At 41.2% G+C, this 19,145-nt stretch overlaps 1 protein-coding gene across 1 annotated transcript in view; it reads right to left on the bottom strand.

The window, feature by feature from the left end:
• ACOX3 (acyl-CoA oxidase 3, pristanoyl) overlaps nucleotides 1-19,131 on the bottom strand; it is a 32,238-nt gene extending 13,107 nt beyond the window's left edge. Inside the window, exons 1-9 of the mRNA XM_084267075.1 lie at nucleotides 19,117-19,131; nucleotides 16,919-17,146; nucleotides 15,130-15,363; nucleotides 14,075-14,146; nucleotides 12,582-12,671; nucleotides 11,639-11,782; nucleotides 10,487-10,575; nucleotides 1,484-1,580; nucleotides 926-1,108 (exon numbers count right to left, since the gene is read on the bottom strand). Coding sequence (XP_084123201.1) covers nucleotides 926-1,108; nucleotides 1,484-1,580; nucleotides 10,487-10,575; nucleotides 11,639-11,782; nucleotides 12,582-12,671; nucleotides 14,075-14,146; nucleotides 15,130-15,363; nucleotides 16,919-17,086 — 1,077 coding nt within the window. The 5' untranslated portion in view covers nucleotides 17,087-17,146; nucleotides 19,117-19,131. The remainder of the gene's footprint in view (nucleotides 1-925; nucleotides 1,109-1,483; nucleotides 1,581-10,486; nucleotides 10,576-11,638; nucleotides 11,783-12,581; nucleotides 12,672-14,074; nucleotides 14,147-15,129; nucleotides 15,364-16,918; nucleotides 17,147-19,116) is intronic.
• Nucleotides 19,132-19,145: the final 14 nt, after the last annotated feature.

Genomic DNA, 19,145 nt, shown 5'->3' with positions numbered 1-19,145 from the left:
GGGAAACAGAGAAAAAACATCTTTGGCCTCTCCATGCAACTCAGCTGGAGCCCGTGAAGGGAAAGAGAAACTGCTTCATGACACTTTGGCAGGAGAGCAATAAAGGAATGAGAGGTTCAGCAAGCAGACCCTACAGAACATGCAAAAACTGAGCAGAACTGAGAGGCTTGAAGAATAGTGGGAAGCCAACCCTAGGTTATTTGGAAGAGGTGGAAAGAAGGCAGCTTTTTCAGTTTCTAGGAACCCGTGGAATCATTCAAAGTTGCAAAGTGCAAATTTGGAAAAAACCAACCAATTTGCAAGGACAAACTGGGGAGGTTAGTTTTCAACATTTCTTATGTATTAACCTATCTCACTCAACAGATCTGAGTTTTCTCTGTTTGCCAGTTACTCTACATATTCTTGTTCTATTTTTTCAAAGCAAAAAGTGTTTTTTATCTGCATAATCTGCAGAAAAAAAACCCTGGTTATATTACTCTGAAAATTAGTGCTAGCTTCAGACTTCATTGCAATGCATGCCACTGATTTCTAGACTTTTAAGAAATAAAGGCTAAAAAAGAGAAAACTAGCATAGCAGCAAAAGAGGCCCTGACATTTTTGAAGAAGGGTTAGTTTCCATACCTGCAGTACTTTCATGTGTACATAGAAAACGGTCTTTCTCTGAAAAGCTTACTGTTTCTAGGTACTTCAGAGAAGTATGACTATCTTTGGGTTTGCTATTCCCAGTACTTATGTCAAAAGACTGACAATGCCAGGAGAAGGTCTCGAGTCGGAATGAACCCCCACAGCTGCACTACAATGACACTTCAGATGACACAGACAACCTTAATTTCACTAACTCCAGTGTTGCTATTTTGATCTGTAGTAGCTCTGAATTTCAGTTTCATTATACAAAGTCTGTAGGTGTGAATTCCAAACCATTTACCTGTGTTTGATACTCAAGGACAGGTATTTCCTCTTCATCAGTTGGTCCAAACTGACAGCGAGCTGCTGAGAAGCGAATGGCTATGGATAAGGCAAGCTTTAAATTGGTGGTGGAAACCGCCGTGATCAGAATCCTGCCAGTGGACAAGGATCCCAGAGCTGCACTAAAACGCTCTTTAACATCCTGAATGGACACAAGGCACAGACTGAATGGTGAGGCTAACGTTTCACTTACATCCCCCATGAAGATACAACTCCGGCAGCAAGATGTTATTTGATTTCCTGACACATTCAGATAAGGCATTCAGGCAAGACTCACAGTAGTTTCTCTAAGATACTTTGGGATCAGTGGGGTTGTGCAAAGAGCAAGAAGTCAGTAAAATCAACCAGGTGAGCTGAGACATCACTGCAAGACAATTACAAACCAGCATTCTAGGTCATGTGGAATTGCCAACAGCTGTACTCCTCAGCATGAGAGGCCCATGCTCTATCACCCAACCTACTTACACTTTTGTATATTTAATCAACAGTATTAATAAAACAAAACCTTGATTCATACCTTGATTGAACTTGAGTACTTCCCCTCAGCTGTGACATCTCCAGCTATGTTCAGGATGTTTTCTTTAGGTATCCTGACATTGTGGAACATGGCAAATCTGTTTCAACAAACACACAAGCAATGTCAAATGTACCTCAACATAGTCTGACATGTCTACATTACACAAAAAAGGTCACAACAAAGACACAACTGCACAATGATCTCAGGCATAGCACTGAACTGAAAACAACAGCCATCAGGGTAATTTTAGTAGAGTATGCCTGGGCAAACAAAGGCTTTCCCACTCAGGCCAGCAGATGATGGGAAATGATTTCTTACCACTCTTCATTTTCTTTAAAAAAAAAAAGCCAAGCCAAGCACTTCATTGACTCTGAGACCATTTCAGGAGCTTCATAAGAAGAAATCAACTTCTAAAAAGATGAGCAATGTATTCTGTTTGAGGGGAGGGATGGCTAAAGTTACTTGTTAGAGATAATGTACAGAGGGAATACGACAGACTCTCACCAACCTGAAGTGAATTCTCAGTCTGCATGAATTTAGCTAAATTGCTTATCTTGATATCTCAGCTACCGAACAGCTTGGGAAGATGAACAACTTCCTTCTCATGCTTAGAACCCCACTGGACCATTCTGAGTCCTAATAATTACCTGCCACAAATAATTCTGCTGAACCATGTGCGTTACTGAAGTGCTGTTCAGTCCTGTCTAGAGACCGCTTTGGAACAGAGACACTATATATTTTTATGAGTCTAAAATACAGATCTTTGAGGGTCATTCATGTTATTGCAATACAAACGAGGACATAGCTCAAATAGTGCCCTGGAAGGAACTGAATGGACAATTGTCCTTTGTTTTATCCAGGGAACAGAAATCCTAGTTTGAGATTTAGCATCTTGAAAAGGACAAGCAAGATAACCTCTTTAAATCGTGGCACCCCTAAGCAGGAATAAAGGAGAAAGTTGTTAGAACAGGCAGAATCTCCTGGGTACTCACATTCTTCAGCAAGAGAGTGTATGAACTGTTTCACTCAAATGGGCATTACAGCTTGGCACAACAGCAGCAATATCAGCTCCACTCACGAATATCTCAGTATCTAATAGCACTTGAAAAGCTGTATTAGTAATCAAGGCAAATTCCTTTCTCCTGCCAATCCAGGCTGATCTATTTAATAAGGCTCACGAGAGCCAGGTCTTGCACATTAATAAATTACATAAGGGCTGCACTGCTGCATGTGCTTTAAAATTATGAGTTGTTTCCAAGGGAACATATCTGCATACTGAATTTATTCAGCCTTAGAGATACACAGTATTTTCAGACTTAGCCACAGAGAAAAGCATGCTATCCTAACCAAGAGCCAGCTGCTTACTGGGCTGAACCATGCTCAGAACTGCCTTATTAAGGGCCAGCTTCAGACAACACTACTTTGTAATGGAAGCAAATTCAGAATTCCACCTTTGTTAATATTTTTCCCCATCAGTGAAAACAACAAATCTCATTCTGAAAAAGATCTTTTTGTTAGATTCACTTTGTCTGCTCCCTATATCCCACAGAAAATACATTACAGCTAAAACTGTGTAGCAACTCCAATACTTTTAAGCAACACTATGCAGGTTAGACAGACCTTGAGCTGTTTAATTATTATTACTCATTACTTTAATTACAGAAGAGTGTGTATGGCAAGGTTTAGGTCACTAGTTTAGCACACTCTTTTCACAGTACCTGCATATCCACAGAGCTAGAAGAAGGTGCTTCCTCCTAGAGGTGTACAACCCAGGCGTAAGGCCAGAAGCTACAAATGTGTTTTAACAAACAATGAGGCAGACACTAACCACTGGAGAATGTGTTCTTTGTGTGACACCTGCCAGCCATAGCATGCTGGCAGCTGAGCACTCACATTTTTTAATTAGACCAAACAAGGATTTTAAGGAGGAATTTGAGGGATGAAAGGCAGCTTCCATAGCCATTTTCTGAGTAGGAAAAGATGGATGGCAGAACACAACAAAAGGAACATGCAAACAGGAGGGGAATCAGCTTGTTCAAAGGGTAGACAATGGCAGGACAAGGGGGAATGGATTAATGCTGAAGGAAGGAAGGTTTAGATTAGATATTAGGGGGAAGTTTTTTACAGAGAGAGTGGTGAGGGGCTGGAAGGGGCTGCCCAGAGAGGGGGTGGATGACCCGTCCCTGGGGGTGTCCAAGGCCAGGTTGGATGGGGCCCTGGGCAACCTTGTGTAGCTCCAGGCCTGGAGGTTGGTGTCCCTGCCTGTGGCAGGGGGTTGGAGCTCTGTGACCCTTGGGGTCCCTTCCAACCCAGACCAGTCTAGGATTCTATGATTATTTTAAAAAGCTACTGAATGGGTAATAAAAACTGGAATCACAAGTCAGTCTAAAGGGGCACAATCTTTGGGGCACAGATAAGGAAGAAATTTCAAAGCACTCCAGCACTTAGCCCTTCTCCTTACAAATACATATTTGGAGCATATTTAGCCCTGAGTGCGATGCACAGTAAGGTCTGTGGAAGTAATGACAATGAAGAAGATGGAAAATTGGCCTTTTGTGTTTTACACTGCAGTGATTAGTTCAATTTGTTCAGCTAAACCATGCAGTTGTAGAAGATTATTTATACTGATATGTGCATGAAACTCTAGCATTCTTAAAAAGCAAATTCAGACCTACCAATATAAAAATGTATTTACTAATAATGGGGGTTTTTAGGAAATTCAAGCCTACTAATATTGAACACGTGGCAGATGTGTGCCAAACAGAACAGCTCCCAAAATTACCCAAACAGTTTTACACACTGTCACCCGTTGTGACAAAACTGAATAGTTAAATCTAGAGGAAGTTTTTTGTTGAAAGAGTGAAAAAAATCTCATAGAAAGTTTTATTATAATCTCTCCTACATAAATATAATGTTGCTAGTTCCTTACCACATAGAATATTACCTAGAATTATTTTGATTAAAAAACAGATGTATACCCTTCTTGGAACCACTTTTCTTTCAGTTTCTGAACCAGAACACTAAATTTCCAATCATTATACAACAATCTATTTTCTTAATGTCAAAATTTGTTCAAGTAATTCATTTTGAAAGTTTACATTTTTTCCTGATGTTGTCCATTACAGATAAATTTCCTTCTTTTGCTGTAAGCTGCTATCAAAATTAACGCATCTAAGATGGCAAAAGCTTTTAGAAGCCAAAGAGAGACAGAACTAGATATTAAAAGTCACACAGAAAGCCCCACACATAGAGAAATAAGATACATTGCCTATAAGCACCAATACTGGAAAAACCCAGCAGAACCTTATAGGCCCTGGGAGGTAGGCAACCATGTGAGATCACTGCCAACTGCTGTTATGCTCCTTTTCCAAGAACTCTGCTATTTGAAATTGTTAGGCACGCTGGCCAATTTGAACTTGATATGGGAACATATTACAAGTAAACAGTAAGGTTTAATGAAGTCAGCAATCACATCTCTAATGGTTATTAGCCTAGAAAGCACAGTGAATAGACACGGACCATATCTGTCAACACCTTCAGGGGAAAAGTCTCCTTAAAGAACTGAAGAAATATCTTACAATAATGGAAGTGTGTACACAGTCATGGGGGTATCATGTACCAGCACATTTGGGAAATGGCTAACTTTCACATGGTGATGACAAGACCATAGGTTTGAGAGCTACCTGACTTTGGGCCTCTTCTGTGTAGTGAATAGTGTGACTGAAATGAAGATCTCTCAGCAAGACAGACAAATATCTGTCACTTTAACTACATCAATGTGCAATTTTACATCATCTAGCCTGTAAAAAACGACTGTATCACACAGATTTCTAATCAGATGGCTGAGCAGGGTGAAGCCCTATTCCAATGGAATCCCTCTTGTTTGGGTCCTTTGGCCAGTAGTTTGGGGAACATTTCAAGCAAAGTTAATCCTACTGACTTTAAATCATGCAATAGTAATACATCTGGTGTGCAGTAATGCTGATAAAAAAGGAGCAGCTGGAAAAGGTACAAGCTCCTTTTGCCAGCACTAAATTAATAAGCTGTTACCCATAGTACAAATAGCTCAAACATGCTTTAGTGAATTTCAAACTCCCTAAAATACCTTTTCTGCCAGCTTTTGTTATTGACTACGTTAGAGATGGTGCAGTGACAGTTCCTTCAATCCTTCCAGTCAGAAACACAAAGCAGGTGAATGGTACTGGAAGGTTGTGAGTCAAGTGATCTCACGGCTGTTTATGGGATACAGTGAACCTTGGGAAGAATAACACTTCAGAGGCTTGGTGAAAAACTTGCAGAAGGAAAGAAGACAGCCACATAATCCAGACTGAAACTCACAGAAAAGTTAGAGTTGAGGAGAGTTACAGAGAAACTGGGGAAAACTGGGAGGCAGTACCTCAGTGCTAGTTTCTACAATCAAGGCTCTGATCTAAGAGCGCTGCTTTTTGAGACTGATGCTCAGTAGCAACATTTTCTTTTATAGGTGTCCTAATTTTATCCTAATGGGCACACCAAGATGCCCTCACCCTGACGTTCTCACAGTCTAAGTGCCAGTCTCACAAGGAGGTCTGGAGATGCAGACTCCTGCAACTGCTGAGAGCTGACAGAACTCTGCTAAGGGAAAAACACAGTTGTTTGAAGTCCACAGCAGATGCAAGGCTCTGTTTCTGTGGGTGATGGAACAAGTGCATTATCAGATCTGAATCTACTTTTCTGCATTAGCACCATCAAGTGCCTGTCCCTGTGATAGCAACACAATGAACTGCAAGGGCTACAGAGTTTTGAGGTGCTTCTGAGTGAGAAAAATGAAGGGATAAGGCAGCACTCTCTAGCAACGTGGCTTCAGCAACACACAGAGCACTATATGCACCCATACAGTGTTTAACCTTGACTGTACAAACTATGCAGAGAGAGTAAAACAGAAATATCAATAATTCCAATGCAAAGATGACTGTTTTGATTTAAATTGTGATTATGCAAGACACGTGGTTTACCTGTGGAAGTGGCACTGTTCACAAGGACTGAAGGACTGATGATAATGTAATCAGATAATGCAAGTACAGGCACAGGTATTTCTGACACTCCTTTCATTACTATCACAGTTGTTTCTGACTCTGGTCAGAAGTTGCAAGTCAATAAAAAGGTTAAACAAGCACAAGCTTGTTCACTTGAGAAGCAGGACTGACTTCTACATTTGCTTTCTGATTCATATCTCTATGCTGTCCCTTTCCCTGTACTGGAACAGCCTCTTCTGTGAACCAGACCCGATAAACAATCTGTTCAAAGACAGTCAAAGTTGTTGGGCTTTGTTGTTGTTGACTCAGTTTTCAGGCAGTTCCAGCTCCCTAGGTGAGGAAAGGCCTGAAGGTTGTGTGATGAATGCCATCTTTGCCTATATACAAGGAATTGTAGTGAGGGATTTCAGAACGGGTAATCTCTTTCCACAAAGGCTTCTTTTACACTATTTCCTGCTCTTCTGCCCAGTAAACCCCCTTTTCCCATTTCCTCTTGGCTCTTTTGCTCTGTTTTGAGTATCCAGACAACCGAATCTGGTGTCAGGGATTGTCAGACAACATGCTGACTGTCTTAGCATGTTGTATGTATGGAAAGATTGATCCTATTTTAATTAAACATGAAAGGCTGTAAACAGCCAATAAAAACCTTCAGTTTTCCAAAGTCCATCAGTACAATTAGATACAGCTAACATTTCTCCTTATCCTTAGAAAGCTCCTTTTCTCCCCTACAGACAATTCAATTACAATAAATAGCTTTTTGTCTGGCAGTGGTTTGCTGAATCTTTAATTTCTCTACTTCTTTTCACTAGCCTCACCTCACTCCTCCTTCCCTTATCATAGGTTTTGTCTGCTCCACAAAGTATACCTGTTATCAGTGGATACAGCTGAATGAGCTCAGCCTGTTTTCAGAAACACAATTATAACCGATTTTCAAACTCTTCCCCATGCAGATTCAGTTGGGCATCATTTCTGTTGCTGGAGTGGGGAAAGCAGCAATTTGCTGCTCATTACACCTGGACATGAAATTGGCTCTCCACCGATTCAGTGGCAATCATTTACTGAGGAGAACTGCAGTGATGGGCAATTTTGGTAATGCTGCATTAGCCAGGGTAGACAAAAAGAACCAACCAAAGAACAAAAAAAACCCCCACAACAAACCCAAAGGAAAGAAACAGTAACACACATCAGCACTAACCCAAACCTCCTCTTATACCTGCCATGCATCTTACTGAAAAGCCTCTGGATCCCAAATACCCAGTTTTTTTCCTCAGCTACATCCATTTGGGGACCTCAGTGAACAGCACATTTCCAAGGCTGCCAGAGCACTGGCAACAGGTGGACATTTTTACATCATAAAGACTAAAGCTATTGCATCCCCTGGTGGCAGCCTGATTTTTTGTAACAAAACATAACCAGTCTAAACCTTCCATACGAAAAACTGGAGTTCTGCTTTTAACCATTTGTGTCCTCACTACACAAATAGTTGTAAATGATAGAGAGAAAGAAAAATATTTCAAAATATTTTACAGTGACTTTGTCTTTCTTTTTGTCAGGACAGCTTAAGTTACAAAGACTTGCAAAACCCCTGCGATTTCTGGGCATTCCAGTAACGAAGCTATGAGAATTGTTTGGAGAGACAGACTTAAAAGGAGCAGGCTAGTCAACTGGATTTACACTGAAAAAATTCCCACATAACTTTTGAAATTCTTTCTCTAACTGAAAACATTACACTCTGCATTAGCAGGAAACCAGCCTTCAGCCAAAGGACCCAAGAGATTAATTGTTTTCCAAAACCAGAAGGGACAACTACAACCACCTACTCTGTTCTCTTACATAGCATAAATCAATGGCATTTTCCAAGGAAGTTCTGGAATTTCTTCTCTCCATCCTACCTAAGTGTTCAGGAACTTAAATCTCTGTAGTTGTATTGAAAAGTAATAACATAAACTTCTTGAAGTGCAGGAACAGACTCTGACATCTCTGCCAGAGATATCAGACTCTGATCTTCACCCTGGCCATTTATCCTGAGTGTAAGGACATGGAAATGATGTACTAAGTGTCTGTGGCAGTTGAAGCAGACTTCACACATACCTTCAAATAACTGGCACAGCATGCAGTAGAGACTAACACTTGTAGCCACAGCAAAACTGAACGATTTTTCATCAGCTTCTACAGTGCATAAGAACTGCAGGCTACGTTTTCTCTGGGATAAGCTAGGATCTAAGATTACTAAGCTGTTTAGTAGAATATTTTGACAAGGCAAAGTCTGGTGGCCCAAGAGGAAATGCCTGTCTGTCAATCCTGGCATTCTGCAGATCATGCAACCAACAGTCCATCTTCTAAAGTGGCACAGCTTGTCTTCTCTGCAAATAAATGCAGAGCTATGAAGCTACTCCCTCTCTAGTCGCTATCCAGGGCTTCAGGTATCTCTGAGAAGCAAAAGTGTACCGGTTCTGACACTTGAGACAGTTCAGTGTGAGCAACCCAAAAGCCAGTCCTGTGGTTCTTGTGAGCAATGTTGGCATCTAGCCCCAGACCTCTCAAAAAACCCAGCTGAGATAGATAAGGAACACAGGCTCCTACAGTTTTCAGGTGAATGAAGTACCCTTGGGTTCCCTCCTCCCTCTATCTTACTTTTCAGGTGCTGTCTTAAACTTCAGCTTTCTAGTGCAGGGAATGTCTTCATCTGCTGTTAGCAGAAAACAGTGGTATCTTTTTAAAGCAGCATGTGCAAAGTGAAGTGAAAGATCAGAATGCCCTGTGATTGCTATAAATGACAGGTGATGTCGTAACTAAGACAAGGAATTCCATCTAACATTAAAATAGGCAGGTATTTCTATCTCTGATTTTCAGTGTGTTATGTGGATTATAATTTCAGGTTATTCAGTTATTACTGACACTTTAAGAGATGTTGTATTTTTTCCCAGTAGATGAAAGAATAAACAGAATTTACATTATTGACATTTTCCAGTTGACAAGCACACTCTCCTCCTTCTTCGTGTTTCACATAAAACTGTGCTTCAAATTAAGAACAGACAGCAAAAATTGACCATTTCTACAGGAATACGAAGCTGAATTACATCTAGATTATTCAGGCTCGTGTTGCTCTGCCATCTGGTGGCTATTGGTTTGTAATGCACAGGCAGGCAAAAACACCCACCAAAACCTAAATCCCCTTCTTTTCCAGACCTTTTCTCACGTTTTTCCTCCATAAAATTTAATTTCCTGTGTGGTGGTTTGGGGTTTTTTTTTGTCTTTATTTCATCTGTGTCTTCAGGCAACACAGAGTCAATGAGAATGATCTAGATAAATATAAAAGTCAGTGTTGTTTTTGCCACAGTGGTTATCTGGGACATCGAGAGAAGGCTGGTAATTTCAACTGCACAAAGAGAATATAGAAAAAAAAACCCACCAAAACCAAACCTTCTCCTTTTGCACTGAACAGGATTATTCCAGAAATCCCACGGCTTAAAGATGATACCTAGTTTCTCTACTGAATCTCATTAATCTTACATCTTTACTAACAATAAAACTTTTCTGTGGACCTCTGTTAAGTCTTCCTGTGGGCTGGAGAATGTCAGACAAAAAAATACTTAAGGGCTTCCACCCTGATGGTCTAAGAGAGGATAATTAAGTTCTTTACTCAAAACTTAATGAATTTTTGGGGTGGGTTTTTTCACTATTACTGTTGCAGAGTTTATGACTGCAAGAATGTTTGGGGATACTCAAAGAGTATCAATGGCACTTCATATTCTAAGAAGTAAGAGAAGCAGAAAGACTAAACTTATTCAGACAGAAAATAGTGCAATTCAAAATTCTTCAATCCTTTGGGTTGGTGGTTCTTCTTTTTTTAGAAATAAGGTTTTAGAAACTTAAAACCACTAGCAAATACCACAGAAGTAAAGACAGAACTGAGACAGGAGGATATCTGCACTACTGTGGTGCAATAAAATCTAGGATGTGTCCTCTTTCAAATGGATTGACTTACCCATTATCCAATCCGTTCTGCCCCAGTTTCTTTCCTATGTCACCTACCATCACACCTGGCATGGGCAGGAGAGTTCTTGTATCTCGAATCTGCACAGAAGTGGAATGAAACATTATTTCAGTTGTGGAACAACTGAAGTTATTTTAACTTCTCAAACAGTGAAAATATTCCTAACTTTATTTATCATTCATAGCAGAATACAAGTTCTCTGTTTTATTCAAGCACCTAATCCTGGACATAACTTGCAGTTATATATCCTCTCAGTCACGACATAGACCCCTTAAAGAAAGTTACTCTGGCAATATGCCACTAATTACATCACTATATTCAATATGCCTTAACACAGGCTGCTGACATCAGACTATGATTGAAACCTTCCTCAGGTGTACACAAAACAGTAGGAATTAATCTAAACCCTATGAAACAAGCAGTTTGGAGATATTCCCTGACAGTGTAATCAACTAGTTGGTTTTACTATGTACAGCTCCTCCACTGCCTTGCCATGTTTTCTGATGCCTATAATCTTCTAAACTCCTCTCCATGGTAGATACCTGCAGATTTCATATAGATCAACCTAGAGCATAGAACCACAGAATCAAAGAGTTGTCTCAGTCAGAAGGGACCCTTTAGATCACCAAGTCCAACCATCACCCTAACCTGCCATACACTACTACACCACGTCCCTCAGCACCACATCTAAGTACCCTTTACACACCTCCAGGGATGGAGACTCCAGCACTTCCCTGGGCAGCCCATTCCAGTGCTTAACAACCCTCTCTGCGAAGGAGTTTTTCCTACTATCCAATCTAAGCCTTGTCAGACATAAATCTTCTTAAACCTCGTCCAAGAGGCTAAGGACTTCATAAAGCATAGTTTAGTTCTAACTACATAGGCAGCATGGCAATCTGGAGGCTTTAAGTGTATTCTCTATTTTTCAGAATTTTTTGCAGAAAACCTACAGCATAAAACTGGCTGTAAAATCATCAGAAAATCAGTGAAGACTTAAAAACAGTGGACTTGTAACAATAAGTGTTGAAGGCATTAAAGCATCTGCTGACCAAATATAAAGAACCATGTAGCAGGAAGTCTTTAATTCAAACCCACACCCCCCAAAAGGAAAAAAAAAAACAAGAAAAAAAAATTCTACCCTACCTGTACAATAAAGGAATGCAATCCTTGGCACTGTCCATCAGGAGTATAGAGCTGGGCATACACAACTGCATGAGTGGCATGTTTGCCCATATTACCCACCCAGAACTTTGCAGCTTCAAAGTCAGGAGTATGGATAATAAATTCCTATAGGCAGGAACAAAAGGAGGAAATTATGTATCATAAAAATCAACACATGGCTATTTTCTTTTTTTTTTTTTTATGACCATGGTAATGTTTTGAAAATGCCAATTAACTGCCAGGAGTTCATTCTGTACTCCACTCCTACAGCTGAAATAGCTTTTACTCTGTTTAACTTTGGAGAGGATACATGCAGCTAGGAAAAATTTAGAGCTAAAAAAGTTCATTATTTCATTGTAAAGCCTGAAATTCAGCCTTTTAATTTCTCATTTATATAGTTTAAAAAAAAATAAAGCAAAGTGATGGACTCAGAAGCATTTCCTAGATCTTAGGTTAAGTTGAGGTGAGAGGCCACGTGACAGACTGTGAGGGCTGAGCCTTCTACAGGGACCACCTCATTCTTAGGCAGTTTTGTATGGTAAGGAAGCCTGGTTGACAATGTGAAAGGCAGCATGCTTCCCAGTTTGGAAAAGTGTATATAAAGCCTTCACATTTAAAGACAAAAGGCAATTTAATCTGCACATCCAACTATTCATTGAGAAAGGAAAAGGATGTTTTTGTTATTTTATATTCCAAACAGAAGCTAAAATAACTACTTATACAATGAAACTGAAATCGCTGGGTTTATTGTAAATATTTATAATATATAATAATGTGGATATATAACTTTTTTTTTCTTACATTTGGAGTTCAACTTAATTAATTCTTTCTTGTTAATCAAAAAAATCCCTGAATTGTTCTGCCCTGTTGGTAAATAACAGCCATTAACAGTGTCAGACATCACTCCTGTGCAGGGAGGACTAACCTGAGTGCTGCGATCAAACGTAGCAGTGGTCCGTATGCCTTTTGTGTTAGTTCCATGGCTGAGCTCAGTCAGAGCAAAACACCCAAAAATCTAAATGAGGAGACATAAAGGCACAACTCCAGACTATTTTATCACAGCACTTAAAACCATTTTCAAACGACTGCAAATTCAGCTGTTGGAAAGTAACCTGCAATTCCAAGAACCCAACCAAACAGAACCCCAAGGCCAGGACATCAGGCCCCTGGTTGGATTTTTTCCCTTTCCTGATGGCTGACTCATTCAGAAAGGTAGACACCATTACAACCAGTAAGTCTGCAGCTGTCTGGGTTGAGAGAACTGTTGCATGGTGAAAGTCAGCAAGTCTGCTTGGACTACAAGCAGTTCTGGGAACTCCCAGTTAGGAGAAAAACAGAGTAAGACTGCTCATTTTTAAAATTACAAATATCCTACATTATTTAAGGGGATAAATTTGTATCATGTCAGTGTATGCATACATTTGGTTCTTAGCCACCTTTGGGAACAGGGCTAGCTTGAAGCCACACTGCAATGTGCATACTGGAACCCCTTATCCTAGGCTGGTTTGGCTTGTAGTATACACATGTCAGTAATTAACTTCTGAAAGCCAATGAAAATTAATTAAATAAGAAATAAACCTGAAGCCTGAGACAATATTATTCTGAGTAATACACATCCTCACTAATTCATCCTGATCTTTAGCAGAACTAGGTACCAACACATTGCCTACAAAAACCAGATCAACACAGGATTTCAGAGAATTAAAAAAGAAAGGAAGGAAGGTGACATCGAGTCAGTGATCACACCACTTTGACTGCAACCATCCAGACAATTCCTTATCCACCGAGTGGCCCATCTGCCAAATCCATGTCTCTTCAGTTTAGATACAGGGATGTCATGAGAGACAGCATTAAATGCTTTGCAGCTAGATGATACTGTTTGCTCTTAGTTCATCCACCAACCCTGTAACCCCGTTCCAGAAGGCCACTAAATTTTTTAGGCATGATTTGCCCTAAGAGAAACCATACTGGCAGGAAGATCACATCCCTGAAGGCTGTTTATTCTTGTTTATTCCCCAGGGTACCTGCATTTTCAGTTGGGAACCCAACGAAGCTGAATTCCTTTATGCTGCACTGGCATCAAACTGATGTCTGAGCAAGCAAAACTTGCTAGGATACTCTTAACGGACTGTGGACAGAGACAAAGCTGTTCCAGTGTTTTCTCTATTGCCTTTTGGGGGAGAAGTCCCCAAACTTTGTTGAATGTTAACTTGGACAGCATAAAACAGATCTAGAAAGCAGCATAACAGCTACCAGTGAGGACAGTCAGGACTTGGTGCTCCTTGGTATCTGCTCCTTGGTCTTTTCTTTTGGTATTTAAAGTTCCTAGGCACTAAAGAGATCAGGAGTAACACAAACAGGCAAGTGGCATCACATGGTGCCCAGTTCCCACAGGTTATCAAAACAAGAAAGAGTTACCTCCATACTATAAACTTGTTTCACAAAGTCTGCAAACCTCTTGGAAGCACTCAAAATTGTACCTGCAAACACCTGTAAAAACAGAGAATTATGAATTAAGCCAGTGACCCTGTAATGGGAAGCACATGTTGCACAGTGAGGGAAAGCAGGCTGCACAGTGAGCTACTACTTAGACTACACCTAGAGTAGGTAAGTCAGGATTTGATCTTGGAAAGACATCTTTACAGGGGACTGAAATTTTCACAGCTCTAACCTGTTCAAGCCTTCACTGCAAACTCTTAAAAATGCTTAATGAGCTCACCTTCCACTTGTCCTTACTGATGCTCCCTTAAGTAAAGTACAACTTTAAAGCTATTCTATTTCGGTTAACTGGATTGTGAACAGCAAGTAGCTGCTTCAGGGTTGGAAAAGAACAGTTTTTGAAGCTACCTTCAGTTTTTCTAGATGAACAGTCACATAATGGAACTATAATTCCCAGATCTTCCTCTGCCATGTGAATAGTAATAACTAATTCAACTAATATTATTTGACCAGCTGTGTAAAGAATTCTTGTTGAGAGATTTATCCAGGAAGCAACTGATGAACAGAACCCTACTGATATCAGTGAGAACCTTTATACCATTTTCCATTCCTTCTGGATTCTGGCTTGAATCAACACACCAAGAGCAAGGCAAGGAAGTTTCTGATACCTGTCTCTGTAGGAAAGATACAGCCACCAAATACAGCTCAACCAAGCTCTTTGGCTGCTGCTGCCCTAGGGGAGTGCACAAAAGAAGGTGGAACTGCAGGCATCAAAATATCTTCCTGTAGCACTGTCCATGCTGTTCCACCTTTACTTTCCACATGAGATTCCAGTGGAGACAGATAGAGATTTACTAACTTCACCACACAGCCCTCTTGATTCTTCTAACCAGTTAAAATTAATTTCATTTTAAAAAACAAAGGACTAGGAAAAGATACAGCTTTGACAAAACAAGCAGAAAGCAATGGAATTATGGCATTAGAACACACTTAAATTGAAACATATCCCACTATGCCATTTGAGCTGTACTTACACCACAATGTAAGAAATACTGGAGACATGGAGACCAATCGTACATTCCCAAAGAGATGACCATGTTAAATATCTTTAATGGTTTCTCTATGATCTCTTGCTGAGTAAGAAACTCGTACTCAAAGAGCCTTTTGCAGCGCAGGAATGTCAGCTCCTGATACTTCTCTCGGCACAAATCTTCTCCAGGATGATGTGCAAAGAGAGGATCACTTTCCAGAGCAGAAAAAATTCTGTTCTTGAGGGGGAAACAAACTGACATGAGAACATTTACCTAAAGGCATTAACAAAACACGTTAATGTTCTTGTAGGATAACACTATGCCTCAAACTACCACTGTTTGATAGATGAACATTTATAAAGCCAGAACAGCAGAGAATCAAAAAATGTATTTAAATGGTTTGTCATTATATATACAGTTTCATGCAGCTTAATTCTACAAAAGCCCCTTTGTCGTAAAGTAGTAAGTGTGAAAGTGATCCACTCTGAATGCAAGAGGAAAAAGTGTGGTAAAACTCACTTGCTTTTTATACAGGCTGCATTATTTCACTATATGAAGCTGCTGGCAGGATCTAAAGGGCTCTCTAGCTAAGAATAAAGGTCAAACTCCAGGGATTACATACAGTGGTATGATACCATAATGGTAAAGTCACAAAGCTACCACAACTGCTCTGTTCCCAGAGACAGCAGAAATACACTCCGTTTAATGAGCCATCACATGCAGCCACTCACTATGGGGATATGCATTTTTAAACACTTCAATTTTGATCTTGTCTTTGCTGTTGTTTTTAGCTGATAGAAAAAGCCATAGTATATCTCAAATCTCTAGGTCTTCAAGATAACCCTCATCTTCTTAATTGTCTTTAATACAATTTAGAACTAAGGTGCAGTGCTTAAGGAAAAACCTTTTAAAAAGGTTTTTAAAGTCCTTTCCTCCCCTCTGAAGAGAATGAAACAGTAAGAAGGAAGAAAAACAGTTGATTTCCTGTGCTGCTCTTGCAAAGGTAGGGTGATTCGCTCTCTCTGTATGAACAGCACTACTTGCCCATACAGCTTGTAAACAACCTGAGGCACAACACACTGACTTTTCCACGCTCTTAAGTCTATCAGTTACATGCAGAACAAGCCATTTCTTTATTTCTCTGATTCAGCAAAGTTTCCAATAATTATGGTGAATGTTCAAGATTAGCTGAAACCCATGTAAAACTATACTACCTCCAAAAAGTCAGTTCTGTCTCCTCCCACCTCTCCAAATCACACTTTCCCACAACACCTCTTGCACTGCAATTAACTTTTTTCTGCTAGGGTTAGATTTCAGCAAGGTAGGCATGCTATTCTGTCCAACTGCAACACCACATAAGCATTAATGCAGGCACAGAAGATCACAGTAAGTTACATCAGGTCAAAGAAAGACAGAAATACTGTGTTTAACAGCAGCATGAACACTTTAAGTGTATTGTAAAACCATGAGATAAATGGTTTAATGCAAACAGTAGAATAATGAAATACAGCAGACTATAGCTCTTTCTCAGTTTGACAAGAACAGTAGCACTCTGTAACATAACAACTGCTGGTCTCCTCTACTGATGATCAGAAATGTAATAAGCCTTATGAGGCAGCAAAGTAGGTTGCTTAAAAGTTCATCTCCGTTTTGAAATTGGATGTCCAAACCAACTCCTTCATGCTCTGTATCTACAGAGTATTATTAAATACTCTCCCTTCAAAAAAACACATACTTGCTTCTACTGATAGCTCCAAAATTAAAACATGCTTACAATTCCTACAAAGTTTACCTTAAGCTGGATGATATCTTCACCATCTACTAACACTGCCATCTCCTTCCAGTTGAAGGAAGCTTTCTTACGGTATTTGCAAAGAGGCCCTTTAGGGAAATCTGGTAGCAAGGTATCCCAGGAATTCTGGTTGCCAGTGGCTTCTTTCAGATTCAGTGGGGATGCCATTGTTCCTTAAACTGCACCAAACAAGCAAGGATACATAATGAACTGAAGCACCAGGTGTATCTAATTATTAATAATAAAGAGAAACAAAAAGGGTTGTTAATTTAATCTGTAGGGTTGTTATAGGTACAAATACAGCATTGCAGAGCTAACTAAAAGCTTGCCCTTACATTTTCCTAATTCAATTGGCTTGGTACAAGAAAAGAGTCACCTTTGATCAAATGTAAATGAATTACACCCTCTTTGTAACTAAATATGAGCTAAAGCTTTTAAAATGAGCAAAAAAACCCAGGGAGACCACTGGTGAGTATTGCATAAGAAAGGTGTGTGTGAGGGTTGGAGGGGGTGTGGTGTAAGATAAAGGATCCAGGCAGGAAAATAACATCTTAATTAACACCATGTGAGTACTTGTTATCTTGCTTCTACCTTAAGTGCAAAATTAAAGCACCAAAACCTGCATACAGAGCCCTGTTCAAATACAGGAGATGCCTATATTATTCACACATTACTACCTAACATTTAAACAACTTTTAACCGATCATCTTGACCTATCTCCTTGTTACATTTCTTTCAACATAATCCTCTAAAGGAGGTAATTTCCTAGTTCTGGACTGTACAGATATAGTAGCAGAGGACTGCAGGATAGTATTTCTGCATGTGGCTTCCAAATCAGTTCCAGCAAGGCGCATTTCCAGTACTGAGCAACAGGTTTGGAAAGAAAAGAGAGGGAGGAAAATAAACGGCATTTCAAAAGAGCATTTCAACATGAAGCCAAACAAACAGACATTACTACTCTCTTAACTGGAGAACAGTTAAATCAGGCAGAACTTCAAAGCTTCCTGCTCAGAACTGAAACAAATTCACATCAACATACTGCAGTTAATCCATCCAACTTTACTTGCATTGCAAGTCGATGGGGTTGCTCAAAGCTAAACCTTCATAAAGGCGATCCTGTACTGAAAAACGACCATTTCCCCGCCTTCACACACACTGCTTTAATAAATTTTGTCCCAAGCCAACAGTTTCAAAACGAATTAGGGCCCCAAACCAGGCAGTTACAAGGGGAATTTAAACACAGGATTACCCTGAAGAACAGCCTCAGCCTTAACCTCCACTTCGCGCTGACGTTTTCAAGCCTGCGTGCGGATGTGGCAGTAAAAAACAGCGCACGTTATCCTCAACTACCCTGAGACCTGCTGCAGTTTCAGCGGGATAAGCCCAGCCGGGAGCCCGTCGGTGCCCAAGGCGCTCCCGCTAGTAACGCCAGTTCACAGCTGCGGCTGGTAGGCGAGGCCCAGAGGGGGTGCTGCGTGTTCCCCTGCGTAAGCTCGGGCACCTGGTAGCTGTCGAGAGCAGTGCTGTTGTAGCCTTGTCCTGTCAGAAACACCGTTACTTTTGCAAGCACAGAGCTACCAGAAAATAAAATACAAACTGGTAGCGGGAGCTGCCCAGAGAAAGACAACACGGGAGAGGGGAGGGGCAGGGACGCAACCCGCTTCTTCCAAAGTCCTCCGAGGTTGCGTCACACAACCGCTATTCGAGCTGCCTGAAGGCAGGACGGGCCCTCGTTTCACAGCAGGGGAGGAGGAATAAGAAAGGCTCGGCAAGGTACCGGCTCTCACAGCACGAAACCCACCGCGGCTCGTCTCGCTGGAGGCCGGCGGCTGGGGGCCGGCCGGGCTGTGGCTCGGCGCTCCCGGCTCTGAGGCCGCTTTCAGGGAGACGCTTCTACCCCGAGGTGCCGCCGCCGCTGTCACGGCTGGACCTTCCCCAGAGAAAAGCCACAAGCAGGGTTAAAACTCCTCCAGCCGACTTCTCTTCCTGGGAGCGGGCGGCACCCCGTGCTTTCCAGCGGCAGAGCGGCACTGCAGCAGCTTCTCGCCGCGCCCCGCACGGCGGCAGGTGCGGCTACCCAAGGAGAGCTGACAGGCAGCGCTTCCCGCCCGGCCCAGGCTCCGTGAGGCTGCCAGGTCCCAACTGCGTCCCTTGGGGCTCCACAGCCCCGGCCTGGGGCGAAGGGACGCGCAACTCACCTGCGGCCGCCGCCGTGCCCGCCTCAGGA

This window comes from Gallinula chloropus (assembly GCF_964237585.1).
Source record: "Gallinula chloropus genome assembly, chromosome: 7".
Classification (NCBI taxonomy): Eukaryota; Metazoa; Chordata; class Aves; order Gruiformes; family Rallidae; genus Gallinula; species Gallinula chloropus.
Note: the sequence above shows the minus strand (reverse complement) of the source record. Positions and strands in the feature narration are given on the sequence as shown.